Source organism: Pelecanus crispus, chromosome 1, assembly GCF_030463565.1.
Source record: "Pelecanus crispus isolate bPelCri1 chromosome 1, bPelCri1.pri, whole genome shotgun sequence".
NCBI classification, from domain to species: domain Eukaryota; kingdom Metazoa; phylum Chordata; class Aves; order Pelecaniformes; family Pelecanidae; genus Pelecanus; species Pelecanus crispus.
Window position 1 is genome coordinate 83,021,474 of NC_134643.1, and position 12,247 is coordinate 83,033,720.

The 12,247-nt window shown below is 42.7% G+C and overlaps 1 protein-coding gene across 1 annotated transcript in view; it reads left to right on the top strand.

The window, feature by feature from the left end:
• The first annotated feature begins 834 nt into the window (after positions 1-834).
• KLHL42 (kelch like family member 42) overlaps positions 835-12,247 on the top strand; it is a 12,463-nt gene continuing 1,050 nt past the window's right edge. Inside the window, exons 1-2 of the mRNA XM_009492984.2 lie at positions 835-1,727; positions 8,674-8,867. Coding sequence (XP_009491259.2) covers positions 835-1,727; positions 8,674-8,867 — 1,087 coding nt within the window. The remainder of the gene's footprint in view (positions 1,728-8,673; positions 8,868-12,247) is intronic.

Genomic DNA, 12,247 nt, shown 5'->3' on the forward strand with positions numbered 1-12,247 from the left:
AAATCCTACTGCTGCCCTAGACGTGCAAGACGATCCTTTTTGTTGTCTTTTGGCCCTTTTTGTTGTCTTTTGGTCCTTTTTGATCCTTTCGTTAGTGGATGCCACGGTGTCAGGATGCCGAGGCATCCCACTGACGGTAGCGCTCCTGCATCCTCTCTGGCTACGCACCAATACGTATACGCATACCATATGGGTTTTTTCCTGCGTGTGTGGGTCGAGATTATTCCCCCTCTCCAGGGATGCAGGAGTGCATTCATGGCCAGGGGTCAGAGCTGCCGGCTGGAACTTGCCACCGCGGCCCAATTCTGGCAGCGCCAGGAGGGGAGGCGGGGGAATCGCTGCACGTTGTGCCGGTTGCTGCACCCTGGAGCCCAGGGCTTGGCCTTTCTGGTCGTGGCCCCGACACGCACACGAGCTTCAAAATCCCCCCGTCCCCGGCAGGGGGGCCGGGCGGGGTGGGCGGGCGCCCTGCAGCGCCTTTGGGCGCTGGGGGCCCCGGCGGGCAGCGCGGAGAGGCCCGGCCACGGCCTGAGCGCTCAACATTGCCTTTTTAGGGCTTTTTTTTCTCCTTTCCTCTCTGGCTTTTTTTTTTTTTTTTTTTTTTTTTCCCTTCTTCTCCTTGCATGGACGGAGCGGCGGCGGGGGCCGGCGGGGCTGCGGCGGCGCCTCCCCCCATCCCTCCCTCCTTCCTCCCCCGTAGGGGCCCGGCCCGGCCCGGCCCGGCCCGGCGCGGCTCGGCTCCTCCCATCCCGGCAGCGCCGGCGGGCCGGAGGAGGAGCCCGGCCGCAGGCGGCCGGGGCCAGGCTGAGGCGCAGCCAGGGGAGGGGGTGAGCCATGTCCTTGGCGGAGCGGCGGCGGCAGGAGGAGGAAGAGGAGGGGGAAGGGGGAGAAGGGGCTGGGGCCGGCGCGGGGGAGGAGGTGGTGCAGATCCGGCTGGGCGACAAGTGCTACCCGGTGTGCAAGAGGAAGCTGATCGAGCAGAGTGACTATTTCCGAGCCCTCTACCGCTCGGGCATGCGGGAGGCAGGGCAGGGCCAGGAGGAGCAGCTGCTGCGCGGGGGGCTGAGCGCTCTGGGGCTGGAGCTGGTGCTGGACTTCATCAACACCTCCTGCCTGGCCAGGCTGGAGCAGGAGGAGGGGGGCGATGAGGAGCCCCCTTTGCTGGAGGAGCTGGTGGAGGCCGCTTCCTACCTGCAGGTCACGCCCTTGCTCCGCCTGCTCCTCTCCCAGGTGAGGCTGGGCAACTGCTTCGAGCTGCACCGCCTGGCTCAGGTCTACGGTCTCCAGGACTTGCACGATGCCTGTCTAGACTTCATGGCCACCCATTACCATCAGGTGCTGCGGAGGCCCGATGCCCAGCCGCATCTCCTGCCCCATGCTCTCCAGCAGCACCTGAAGGAGAGGCGGATGAGGGGCACCGCCACCCTCGTGGCCATCGGGGACTTCATGGGTGCCTCCTCCTTGGGCCCGCCTCCGGGCTGTCACCCTCAGGCGGAAGCTCCCTGGTCTATGCTGAGGTACGATGAGGAAGCGCAGAGGTGGCTGCCTCTGGCCAACAATCTGCCCCCTGATCTGGTGAACGTCCGAGGCTATGGGTCGGCGATGCTGGACAACTACCTGTTCATCGTCGGGGGCTACAGGATCACCAGCCAGGAGATTTCGGCTGCCCATTGTTACAACCCTTGCCTAAACGAATGGAGTCAGCTGGCTTCAATGAACCAGAAGAGGTAACCCCTGCTCCCTGAAGTACATGTGTGTCCATGTATATCGTCAAAATAGGCCCTGTTGAGTCACGTGGTGTTGACCGGACTCAACAGTCCGAGAAGTGATTCAGACCTGTCTCTGTGCCATGAATCACCCGTGTCTCTTGCATCATGTGGTGGGAAGGACCGCAGCGCTTGGCGATGGCTTGGCAACGTGCCACCGGCTAGGCCTGGCTAACCTTGTCTTTGCCGGCAACAGTCATCCCACCGCCACACAACGCTGCTGCCTCTTTCCTGCTTAGGGGCCCCCCTCTGCACGGCGTGGGGAGCTGCTGTGGCAAGGAAAGGGGGAGGAGGAGAGGACTTTGTTGCGTAAGTGCTGGTGGTTAAGGCCTCAGCTGTGGGAGAGCATGAGGAGGTAGGCATCAGCAGAGGAGGACTGTGCTACAGCTCTCCGCCATGTGTGATCATTCACCTCGGTGTGAAAAGGTGGTAGGCTCCCACTTTTCATTTAAATTGCAGTATGCAAGGAGCCAGTCTCTCCAAACAGCTGTCTTGCTGGTAGTAGAAATTATCTCTAAAACCCAAAGATGAAAAAAAAAAAAGTAAATTTTTTCTCTTAATTTGTGGTATATTTTAACTGCAGTACTTTACGTGACAAGAATTTTTACTGCTCTTAGTGGGAAGGTACAGTCTACCAGAGCTAGAGGTGGCTGAAAAATTTTAGTGGAGCAGTTTTTCATTGGTTTGTACTTTCATAAAAATCTGAATGTTTTGTAGGCCTGCATTTCAGTGAAATAGTCACCAGAAAAATGTCAGGAAGACTGTGAGAAATTTCTCACTTTATGAGAATATTTTGATCTGGGAAACATTCATCATTTTGACAATTTCACTTTTCCCTGTATCCTTTTGAATAGTTTGTTTGACATTTATGTTTAAGTATTCAGAAACACTTGTAATAATTTATGTTTGAAAGAGTAATAGGGAGCTAGCCCTGAGGGAGACCCAAGAAGAGAGGCCATCTCCCTGGCCAAGGTTGTGGCTGCTCTATCTTAATCATGCTGCAGAGTTATCAAAACACAGACTTTTACTTCATTGAAACAAAACGTTTCTGTTATCCAAAGTGAACTTCCTCACTGATTCCATTTTAGAAAAAGTGTTCAAATTTTTATCTTCTCTGTAACAAGTAAGGAGGCCAAAATTCACTGTAGAATGGAAAATGCTCTTCTCCATCCAGTAAATTCAAGGAGCATCCAGAGACCTTAGCCATTGACATAAATGCTTCATATCTCGGTAGTAAAGCTGCAGTCGCCATTCCAGTCTGTATTTAGCTCTTGCCAGCTAAAACCCCTCTGTCGTGGTTTAACCTGATTGAGAGCACATTGGCCTCAGTAGGAAAGGACGATGGGGTCAGCCCACACAGTGTCTCCTGTGGAAATTAACTTAAACACAGAAGTCCCACATTGATCAGGTTACAAAGTTTTGGCATTGTTTCGTGTGATGTGTATAGCAAGAGAGATGTTGTTACGTGCAATGATTCTGCAGCATGGTGAACGAGGGCTTGATAAAAAAATGCTTTTTCTAGGCCCTTTTTTCATCTTATGACCTGACTGTTCAAACTCTGTATCAGCATTTTTCCCTCCCCACTTCCCTTTTTTTCTAGGATATATCATCATATCTGAAATAAGCACATGGATATTTTCTCCTTATATTACTATTTTCAACTGCACTGCCATACCAACTTAATCTTGAAGCCCATCACAGGTGACAGCAAGGTATTGCTTAGCATAGAATTTCACATTGGCCATTTATGGCAGCAAAGTAGTATGTGAATGGATATTTTTGGAATAGTCTCTATTCTTACATTTCATGGTAGTTATTTCAGGTCAAAAAGAACCCAGAATTACATCTGCCTCTAGATTGCAAGGTTGCAAGTGAGTACATTGCTCGCTGAATGATAAGCAGGGGAAGTTTTTTCATGGAAACTGCTGACCCCTTCACAAAACATGCTTTTGACTTTAACATCTTCATGGACTCTCGACTCTGAAATTGTTAATTATTATTTTTTCTATCCAACATAACATTTGAGCTCTTTGATGACCAGCTTGACATTCAGTGGCCAGAACACAGGACGGGATGGCCTGTGCCATAGGAGTCAAGAGCAATGAGGTTTTTAGGGTCAGGGAGTTTGCATTCAACAGGAACAGGACTGATGCCTGTCTGCCGCACAGATGTGCTGCAATTAGATCTGCACTTTGCTCGGCATTGTATTTTTAGTTTGTTATGCTGTAGTAAAAAAAGCAGGGCAGTTGCCCAGCGTGCTGCTTAGGAATTACAGTCATGTGACTGTCTGCCAAATCAATTTATGTCAGCTGATGTAATTACATCCCATGGATGAATTTTTTTACATACTACTGAAGTTGGTTTGACTTCAGGCAATGTTTTAAGAGTATCTGGATCTGGCCTATATGAATGGATGCGTATGTTGGCCTCAAGAGAAGGCTGAGGAGTTATGGAAATAATTGTGCTGATTTGCTGTTAATATAAGAAGTTCTCTGTCCTCAACAAACCTTGTAAATTCTATTATCTTTAATTATTTTCATTATTATAATATAGAATCCCAGGATGCTGAGGTTCTCTACACATGCATAGATGAAATAGTCCCAACTTACTTCTAAATAGAAGACAAAAGCCATCAGATGTATACCGAATACTTAGCAGCCGTTCTAGTTCAAGTTATAGCTGTTAGCTTGCTTTCTCGATGTAGAGGTCTTATTACTGTAGTTTCACATTTGTTCACAATAGGTAACTTCTGTATATTATTATTATTATTATTATATTATGCCCATATAAGCTTGAGAAAGTGTTATTCCCTATTTATGCATACGCAAGGGAGATAAAATAATTTGCTCAGGCTCATATAGGAAGCCTGTGACTGAGCCTGGAATTTCTCATCATCTGAGGGCTAAATCTGATGCTGGTCACAAATGGTCCATAACAGATCACAGTTTCTAGATCTTTTAATTCTAGAGATATTGCTGTACTTCGAAAAGTGTGTTCAGAGAACTACTTGGGCTTTTTAGTGGAAGAAACTTCATGTAAGTGTTGCCCAAGACCTCTCGTGGTCTTTGGGGACAGAAAGGTAACAAGGCACTTTGGGGACTGTTCGAGTAATGCCCTTCAATACTTTGCCATACTTTTCTTTAAATTGATGCTGTCAGTTGAAATTTGCTATTTAAAAAATAATATACCCATAGGATTTCTACTGCATGTGCCAGTTACAGCTGTATATTCCGTTTTTATTTTCCTTCAGAACACTCATGGCAGGTAAATCTTCTAGGCTTGGAAGACCCTTGTAAGCCCCTGGCTGGGATTATACACATGCATGTGGAACGTGTTTTTTGTGAGCAATCTGTGCCTGAACTGCTGCCACTCTGAGGGCTCTTACAGTAATATAGGAGAGGATGCTCCTGGGGAATGGTAGTGGTTTATGAAACCTTCTCTTTCCACATTTTTTAGTATTTTTTTCACTCAAAATTCCTCTGCATTTGGGGGAAATAGACTTTTCAAAAACTTTTAAGTTAGAAATATTCATATCACATTTCTCACAAATGTATCACACACTTCCAAAGCTAAAGGTTGGATGCAGTATGCTCTGCAGACTCATATAAGGAATGTAAAAAATAAAAAAAAAAAGTGGTTCATGCAAAAAGTGTAGAGTGCTTTGCAATTGCCTTTGTAACTGTGCTTTTATGATTCTTCATCTCTGTTGTACATGCTTTAACTCTAGAATAAAGAAGTCATCTGATTTGTGAGAAATTTTAAGGCTAAAGTTGATCATTTGGCAGGAAGGAACCACAGGTTAGTTAGTCCAACCTTCCTGCTCTACAGCAGGACCAAGCTTACCTTGCAAGTACACGTCTAACTTGTTCTTGAAACCCTCTGGCAATGTAGATTCCAACCTTCTTCCTCCCAGGTAACTTGTTCCCATGTTTAGCTACCCTTCTGATCAGGAAGTCCTCTGTAATATCTATGCTAACTTTTTCTTGCTGTATACTAAATGAATGATATCTGACAGTGAACAAAAAGAATGCTTGCTGTCCTCTTTATGGCCGCTTTCATAGTGGCCTCCTACAGATACATTTATGGCTGTTAATGCAATCCAGAACAATGTAGGTTTTTTTGCAAGTTGTTGAATGTTGTCTTGTATTCAGAAAGCTAGGCACTCTGACCCCCAGATCCTATGCATTTGTGCATTAATTTTTCTTCCTTCCTGCATATAGTGCTTTGCACTTGTCTTTATTGAATGAAAAATGTTGTATTTTGAACTACGGTAAAACCCCACAGCTCCCTCTTCCTTGTGTTCCTGGGGTTCCTTTCAGAGGAAACAAGGGACATCAGAAGACAGTTCATACCCGGTCTTATCCCAACAAGAAGGGTATTCACTAGGCCTGGCATTTGGAAAGTACTTTTGATCCCCCAAGTTTAGATAACTCACTGGTGTGAGTGGAGTTATATCGCAGTTGAGTCTGACAGACTGTTCAGCTCTGTTGTTTCCAAGCTGTAGTCCATGGAACAGTTGTTAGTTGTGGAGAGCTGGCTGGTTGCTCAGTGTTTGCTTTCCTTGTTTCCAGCTGCTCCAACACATTAAAAGAGTATAAAAATACACTAAATATTTCCTAATGTTCACTCTCCATAAAAACACCTGCCGTTATTGGCATAGAAAGGTGAATGGCAGAAGTTTTTCATGACATTTGAGCCATTGTCCAAACTTTCATATAAAGTGTGCTGATGGATACTTATGGCTACTTTTGCATAAAATGAACCTTATAGTTAATGTGTTCCATAAATCTGAGATACTTCCACTGCATGTCATCCATTCTAACAAGTGTTGGAAATGGTTAAATGACTGACACAAATGTACGTGGCCTCCTTCTAGAATAACTGAAGTTGAAAGTTGTGCCATACATCTTTCACCAGATAGTTTTCCCTGTGCTGCAAGAAGCAATTCAGTGATATGAAGGCCATCAAGGAAAAACTGTATAAATTACCTCCATTCAGATAAAATATTAAGAGGCTACAATTAGAGGGTGGCTGGAGAAGCACATGTGAATTAGGAAACCTGAATTCTTTAATGTTCTGACACTACACACTTATTTAGTTAATTCATGTCCTCTGTGGCAGAACTTGTAGCATGTTTATAAAGTGGCTAGATCTTAGAATAGGGAAACACTATCTGTGTGTGTGTGAACTCATTTTTTAAGCAAAAAATGCTGCGCCATCTCCATCATAGGCACAGAGTTACAGACTTTCTAACGTACTTTAGATTTTAAAGAATTGCTTGGAAAATGCATTTATATTTGTGGATTTTTTTTTTCCCCCTCTGTTAATTTTTGGATTTTTTTTTTCCCACTGTAACTTTTAGAACAGGTACATTGCTTTGAAAATCACAATGTTTTGCAAGTAATTATCCCCATTTCATACCCACTATTGATTGCCATGTTATTCTGGATTCTCGAAGACGGAAAACATAATTGCTGTAGAGAGGAGATGAACAGAGTGACCTAATCGTAAATGTCAGCAAAAAAAAAAAAAGAATAAAAAGCAATTAATTCCTTCAAAGGAGCATTTTAGTTTCCAAAGCTATATCAGGATGACAAGAACAAAATGATTCCATCTGGAAACAAATTCTTTTTCCAAATATATTTAATAAAAAGAAATTGCAGGGCAGTCTGCTGCTAGGCAGGGTTCATTTTGTCCAGACAAAATCCTGCAAAACTACTTAGCGGTAAGTTTTGAATCTTGGATTCATGCAGAATGAAACTCACTTTACTTCTCAGCAGGCCAATGCAAGTCTAAAGCACCACTTCAGTTTTACAGACATAACATAACACAGTTCCACATTTGGCTTTATGCTGAGCTGGTGCCCTCCAGTGACGTTTGACACATTTAGTTAATTGGGATACTGGATGGTAAAATCTCGGTTTGGCTCAGCAGTAGAGAAGGAAGTATCTTTCTAGGCAATGAGACTGTTTCTCATCTTTTATTAGACCAGCTTCCATAGCTGGAAGGCACAGCTGAGCATGCAAGCCCTCTAACTTCAAGCCCTCCAATTTCTTCCTACAGACTTGCACCTTTAACATCGATAGACCATTTGTTTCTGCCTATATTATCTTAAAACTGTAAGCTGTAAGGCTTCTTGTGCTTCACTAATTAGGAAGTTGCTTTGCCATGCGTGAAATATAACAGCACAATGGAACAGAGTAAGAAACAAAAGAACAGGTCATTGCCTTTGGAATGCAATGTGTTTTGTTTAACTATGGGTGGAACATCAATTTACAGACATATCTTGCTTCAGTGGGATGGAGGATGTATTTCGTAGTTTAATAGTTTAATACTGAATAAGGTACAGGAGATTCTCTCTTCCTTCTTTTGCAGCACACGATTCAACGTGTACCACTTTAAATTTCTGTTTATTAGGGTTATTAAAGAGATTTTATATTACAGACCGAGACGAGTACACATTCTTAAGCACTCATCAAGTCTTGTTTGAAATTTCTGCAATTTTAACTAAATATACACACAGTCCTTGACCGTGTGTATATATAATATGTTTTTCTCTACTAAATGTACTTTACTAAAAGCCTAGTAAAAATGAGACATATACTGAACACATCAGTTAACTAGACATTTAGAGCTCAAACTGTGACAGACTGAAATCCAAAATACAATATTCATCAGTCTCAGCATCAACATCCAGAATGTCACTAGTTACTGTCCTAAGTAATTACAGTGTAATTACAGAATTTTGGCCTTGCACAGAAGGATTTAGATGCTGTAATATATGAAGTGATGGTACAAGTTGTAAGTGATGATGAGTATGTTGGAGCCTGGATAGGAAGAACTTTGTCTCCTATGTTTTTCTGTACATCTATTTAACCTATTTCAATGCTGCAATCTTTTCTTTCAGGTCCAATTTTAAGCTTTTGGCTGTAAATGGAAAGCTCTATGCCATCGGTGGTCAATCCCTTTCCAACGTGGAGTGCTATAACCCAGAAAATGACTGGTGGAATTTCGTAGCATCCATGCCAAACCCTCTTGCAGAGTTCTCAGCTTGTGAGTGCAAGGGCAAGATCTACGTTATCGGAGGATACACTACACGAGGTAGAAAGCTTGCTTTTACTTTTTTGTTTTTTTAACCTGATTGCTTCTAAGACCCAGATCATTTTCTTCTCTCTTTCAGGACATCTTTTGAACTGATGTAGAAAGCTGTGTAATACTCATTAAAACATGTAGAAATAAATCACTGGTAGAAAATAATTGACAAATGGAAAAAAAAAACCCAACAAGCTCTGTCATACAGGAATCAGATTTTTGTTTTTTTTTCTAGGTCTTATATGGACCTGGGGCTCTGTTATTCTGAGGGAACAGAGTGATGGGTACTTCAGCATGCAGCTTAGCCCTCCTTTTTTTAGATTTTGGTCATACAGTAGAAAGAGACAACAGATACACTTTGTTTAATTTTTAAATACCTGTTTTGGACTGTCAGAAGGAAAAATATGAAGAAAATATGTGCCTGCATTATTATTTCTCATGTATTAATAGATGTCATGATCCTTTCACTACAGCATTTCAGTATTTCTCAGGCAAATTCAAGCTGTAGGTAAGATTTTCAGTGCTGAAATAACTTAATTGAATAATTAATCAAAAGCTTAAGCAAGAACCAACTTTTTTTACTTGCTTCCTTTCAACACCCTGTTTTCTGAGGATACTGTACAGAGTGGAGGATTTGAAGTTGCTTTCTCTCCTGACAATTTCTTTTTCTTTATCCAGTGGAAAAACAAGCTACTTAAAAAGAGCTGCCATTTGTTCATTGCTTAACCACATAGTGCCGTTCTTTGGGAGGAATACCATTTTCTCAGAGTTCTAGAAGTCAATTTTTTTTCATGTCAAATGTTTAGTATTTATCAGGATTTCCTAAATTTAAATTCCTATCTCTAGGCCTTTGCCCACTTCATTTGAGCACAGTAGTTTTAAACTTTTTTCCAAATAAAGAATAAAATTAGAAGAGAGATCAGCTTTTCCAGAGAGCACTGCAATCAAAGCTAAACTGACTTTAGAACAAGCTGTCCCTTCTAGTGTCTGAGCAGATTTTAGCTCTGAACCATTATAAGGTTTATAAAAGATACATTTCCACCCCTCATGGATCTTGTGGTAATGATAACCTTCAAAAGCATTTTATCCAGTCCATTCTGACCCAGAACCTGGTGGCTTCACTGAGGAAAACAAAAGATATCGGAGTGTTTGTGTCCATGTGGAGGGCCATGCCGTGGTGTGCTCTGCAGTCCCAGTCCTCTGGTCATCCCCACTAAAGGATCTGTTGGGATGCATTGTGCTCCCTGATGTCCAGCGCTAGGACTGAAGGATGTCTGGCACACACACTTGCTGTGCTGAAAAGTCAGACCCAAGGAAGCATCCTATGAGACAAGAGAGCAGAGAACAAGGAGGAGGGGCTGGAACAAAGAGTAATGGGAGGACTTGTCTCTAGAGACCAGAGTTAGGGATTTTGTAATTTTTATCTAGAGAAAGAGAAAGAAGTGGTAAGAAGAAAAAGCTCTGCTTTGATTAACAGTGCTACTAGATTGCGGGAGTGCCAGCTTTTCTTCTACATCCCCTGTGCTTTGCAAGTTCCTTTTCTGGTGCTTGTGCTGTTCTTTCTTCAAGCTGCCTATTCCTGGTGTCATGGATAGGAAGATCAGCACGTTGCTGATGCAGATCCTATTCCCTTAAAATTCATTTACAAAGTGTGTGTAGTCAGGATTGCTGCCCTGTGTCGAGCTCCTTATTCGGTACTTGTTACCTGTGGTTTCAACTGAAGAAGGATAGTGAGTTACCTCTTGCTTCTTCCACACTTCAGGGGATTGCCACCGACCTGCAGGCCTCTCTTTTCCTAGATCTTTTCTTAGGTCTTTTCCTAAAGGCTGTTTTTAATGAAAATGGGATAGTAAAACAGTATAAAGTTGTGAGCAGTAGTTAACTAGCACATTTAGGCTTATGTTTAAATCCAAGACTGTTCAGGACAACAAATGCCCATGCTTGTTGTAAATAAAGACCCTTTCCTCAATGAGGGTCTAGAATCAGTTTTTCTGTGACACCTTGGCTTAGGACAGCTATCAGGCTTAGAAACCAGAATAGCTGCAATTACACTGGTGATTCAATTACACTGATGATTTTCCTTCCAAGTTATGCAGATGTGGAGGGTGTTAAGGCATAACTATCTGAGAGGTGCTGAGGTTCATTTTTTTTCACTACATTCACTAAATAAAACACATGCAGCAATTAATTTTCTTTTTTGTTTGTTTGGGTTTTTTTGGTATTTCTGCATATACCTCAGCAAGACTGAGAGTAGTTTTGGTAGGTTTTGTGGATTATTTTTTTGATCTGCGTAGAGCCTTCTCCTGAGACTACACTTTCCAAAAAATAGTAAGATCTGGAATTTCCCGCTGTAAATTATAATGACACTTCTTGAATGAAGAGCCTCCTTCCAGTTCTCCGCTCTCACTAGTGAACCTAGATCCTAATAGAAACTCCATGTTAGGAACTGTAATGTTCATGTTTTCTATTGTGGGTTTAGGTTTTTTTTGTTTCAGTGGATATAAAAGACCCAGGCTCTGGACAGAGCAAATGAGGTCCATATTGCAATAGACTTCCATTTCATATGCCCCCTCTCAAACCATAGCACTTTTCAGCTGGGAAGATTACTGCTATAGATAGACATAGAACTTAATTACTAGAAATGTTAGATTTTTTTTCCCCCCTAATGAGTCAGAGAAATATACGTTATTTGTAGACAAAGATCATCTATATGTAGAGCTTTGATCAGCAATTTCATAAAGCATTGCCATGATATTTTTCCTCTTTTTTCCATTATTTCATGTGGATTAGGTGTTCAGGAAGGCAATGTACAGTAATAGGCAATGACTGAAAGTTGTCAGAGTGCAAGCAAATGTTATAGCAGCACCTCCCTTATCATGCTGCTAATGCACTTCATTCATGACAATCTAGTTGTATTTATGGCTATTTATACCTGTGCCTTTACAGAACTTGTCAGTATGTCACCGTCTGCTGTTCCACTTGGGAGCTCATCTGGAGATCATCATGCAGGATAGACTTGTAATATGGAGCAGATTTTATTAAAAGACCAGGCTGGAGTCTGCAAACCTGTTGCCGCTTGTCACTTCAGTTTGGATTTATTGTCACTTCAGTTTGGATTTAAGCTCAAGTCTCCAGAGACTGAAACTGAATTTACTAGCTAACGAGTCCTGTGCATTCTGTGTTAATTTAGTGAAACCTTGGACACAGCCAGGCTCTCCACTGCACCATAAATCAGGGTGGTATTGTAACAATTTTGTAGAATAACAGTATTGCAAACACATGCATCCACTGAATTATAACTGAAGTACAGATACAGCTTCAGCTTTTTTCTGTGCCTCTGTCTGATGCTGGAGCATGGAGTTCCTGGTTCTTAAATGATTTTGACAATG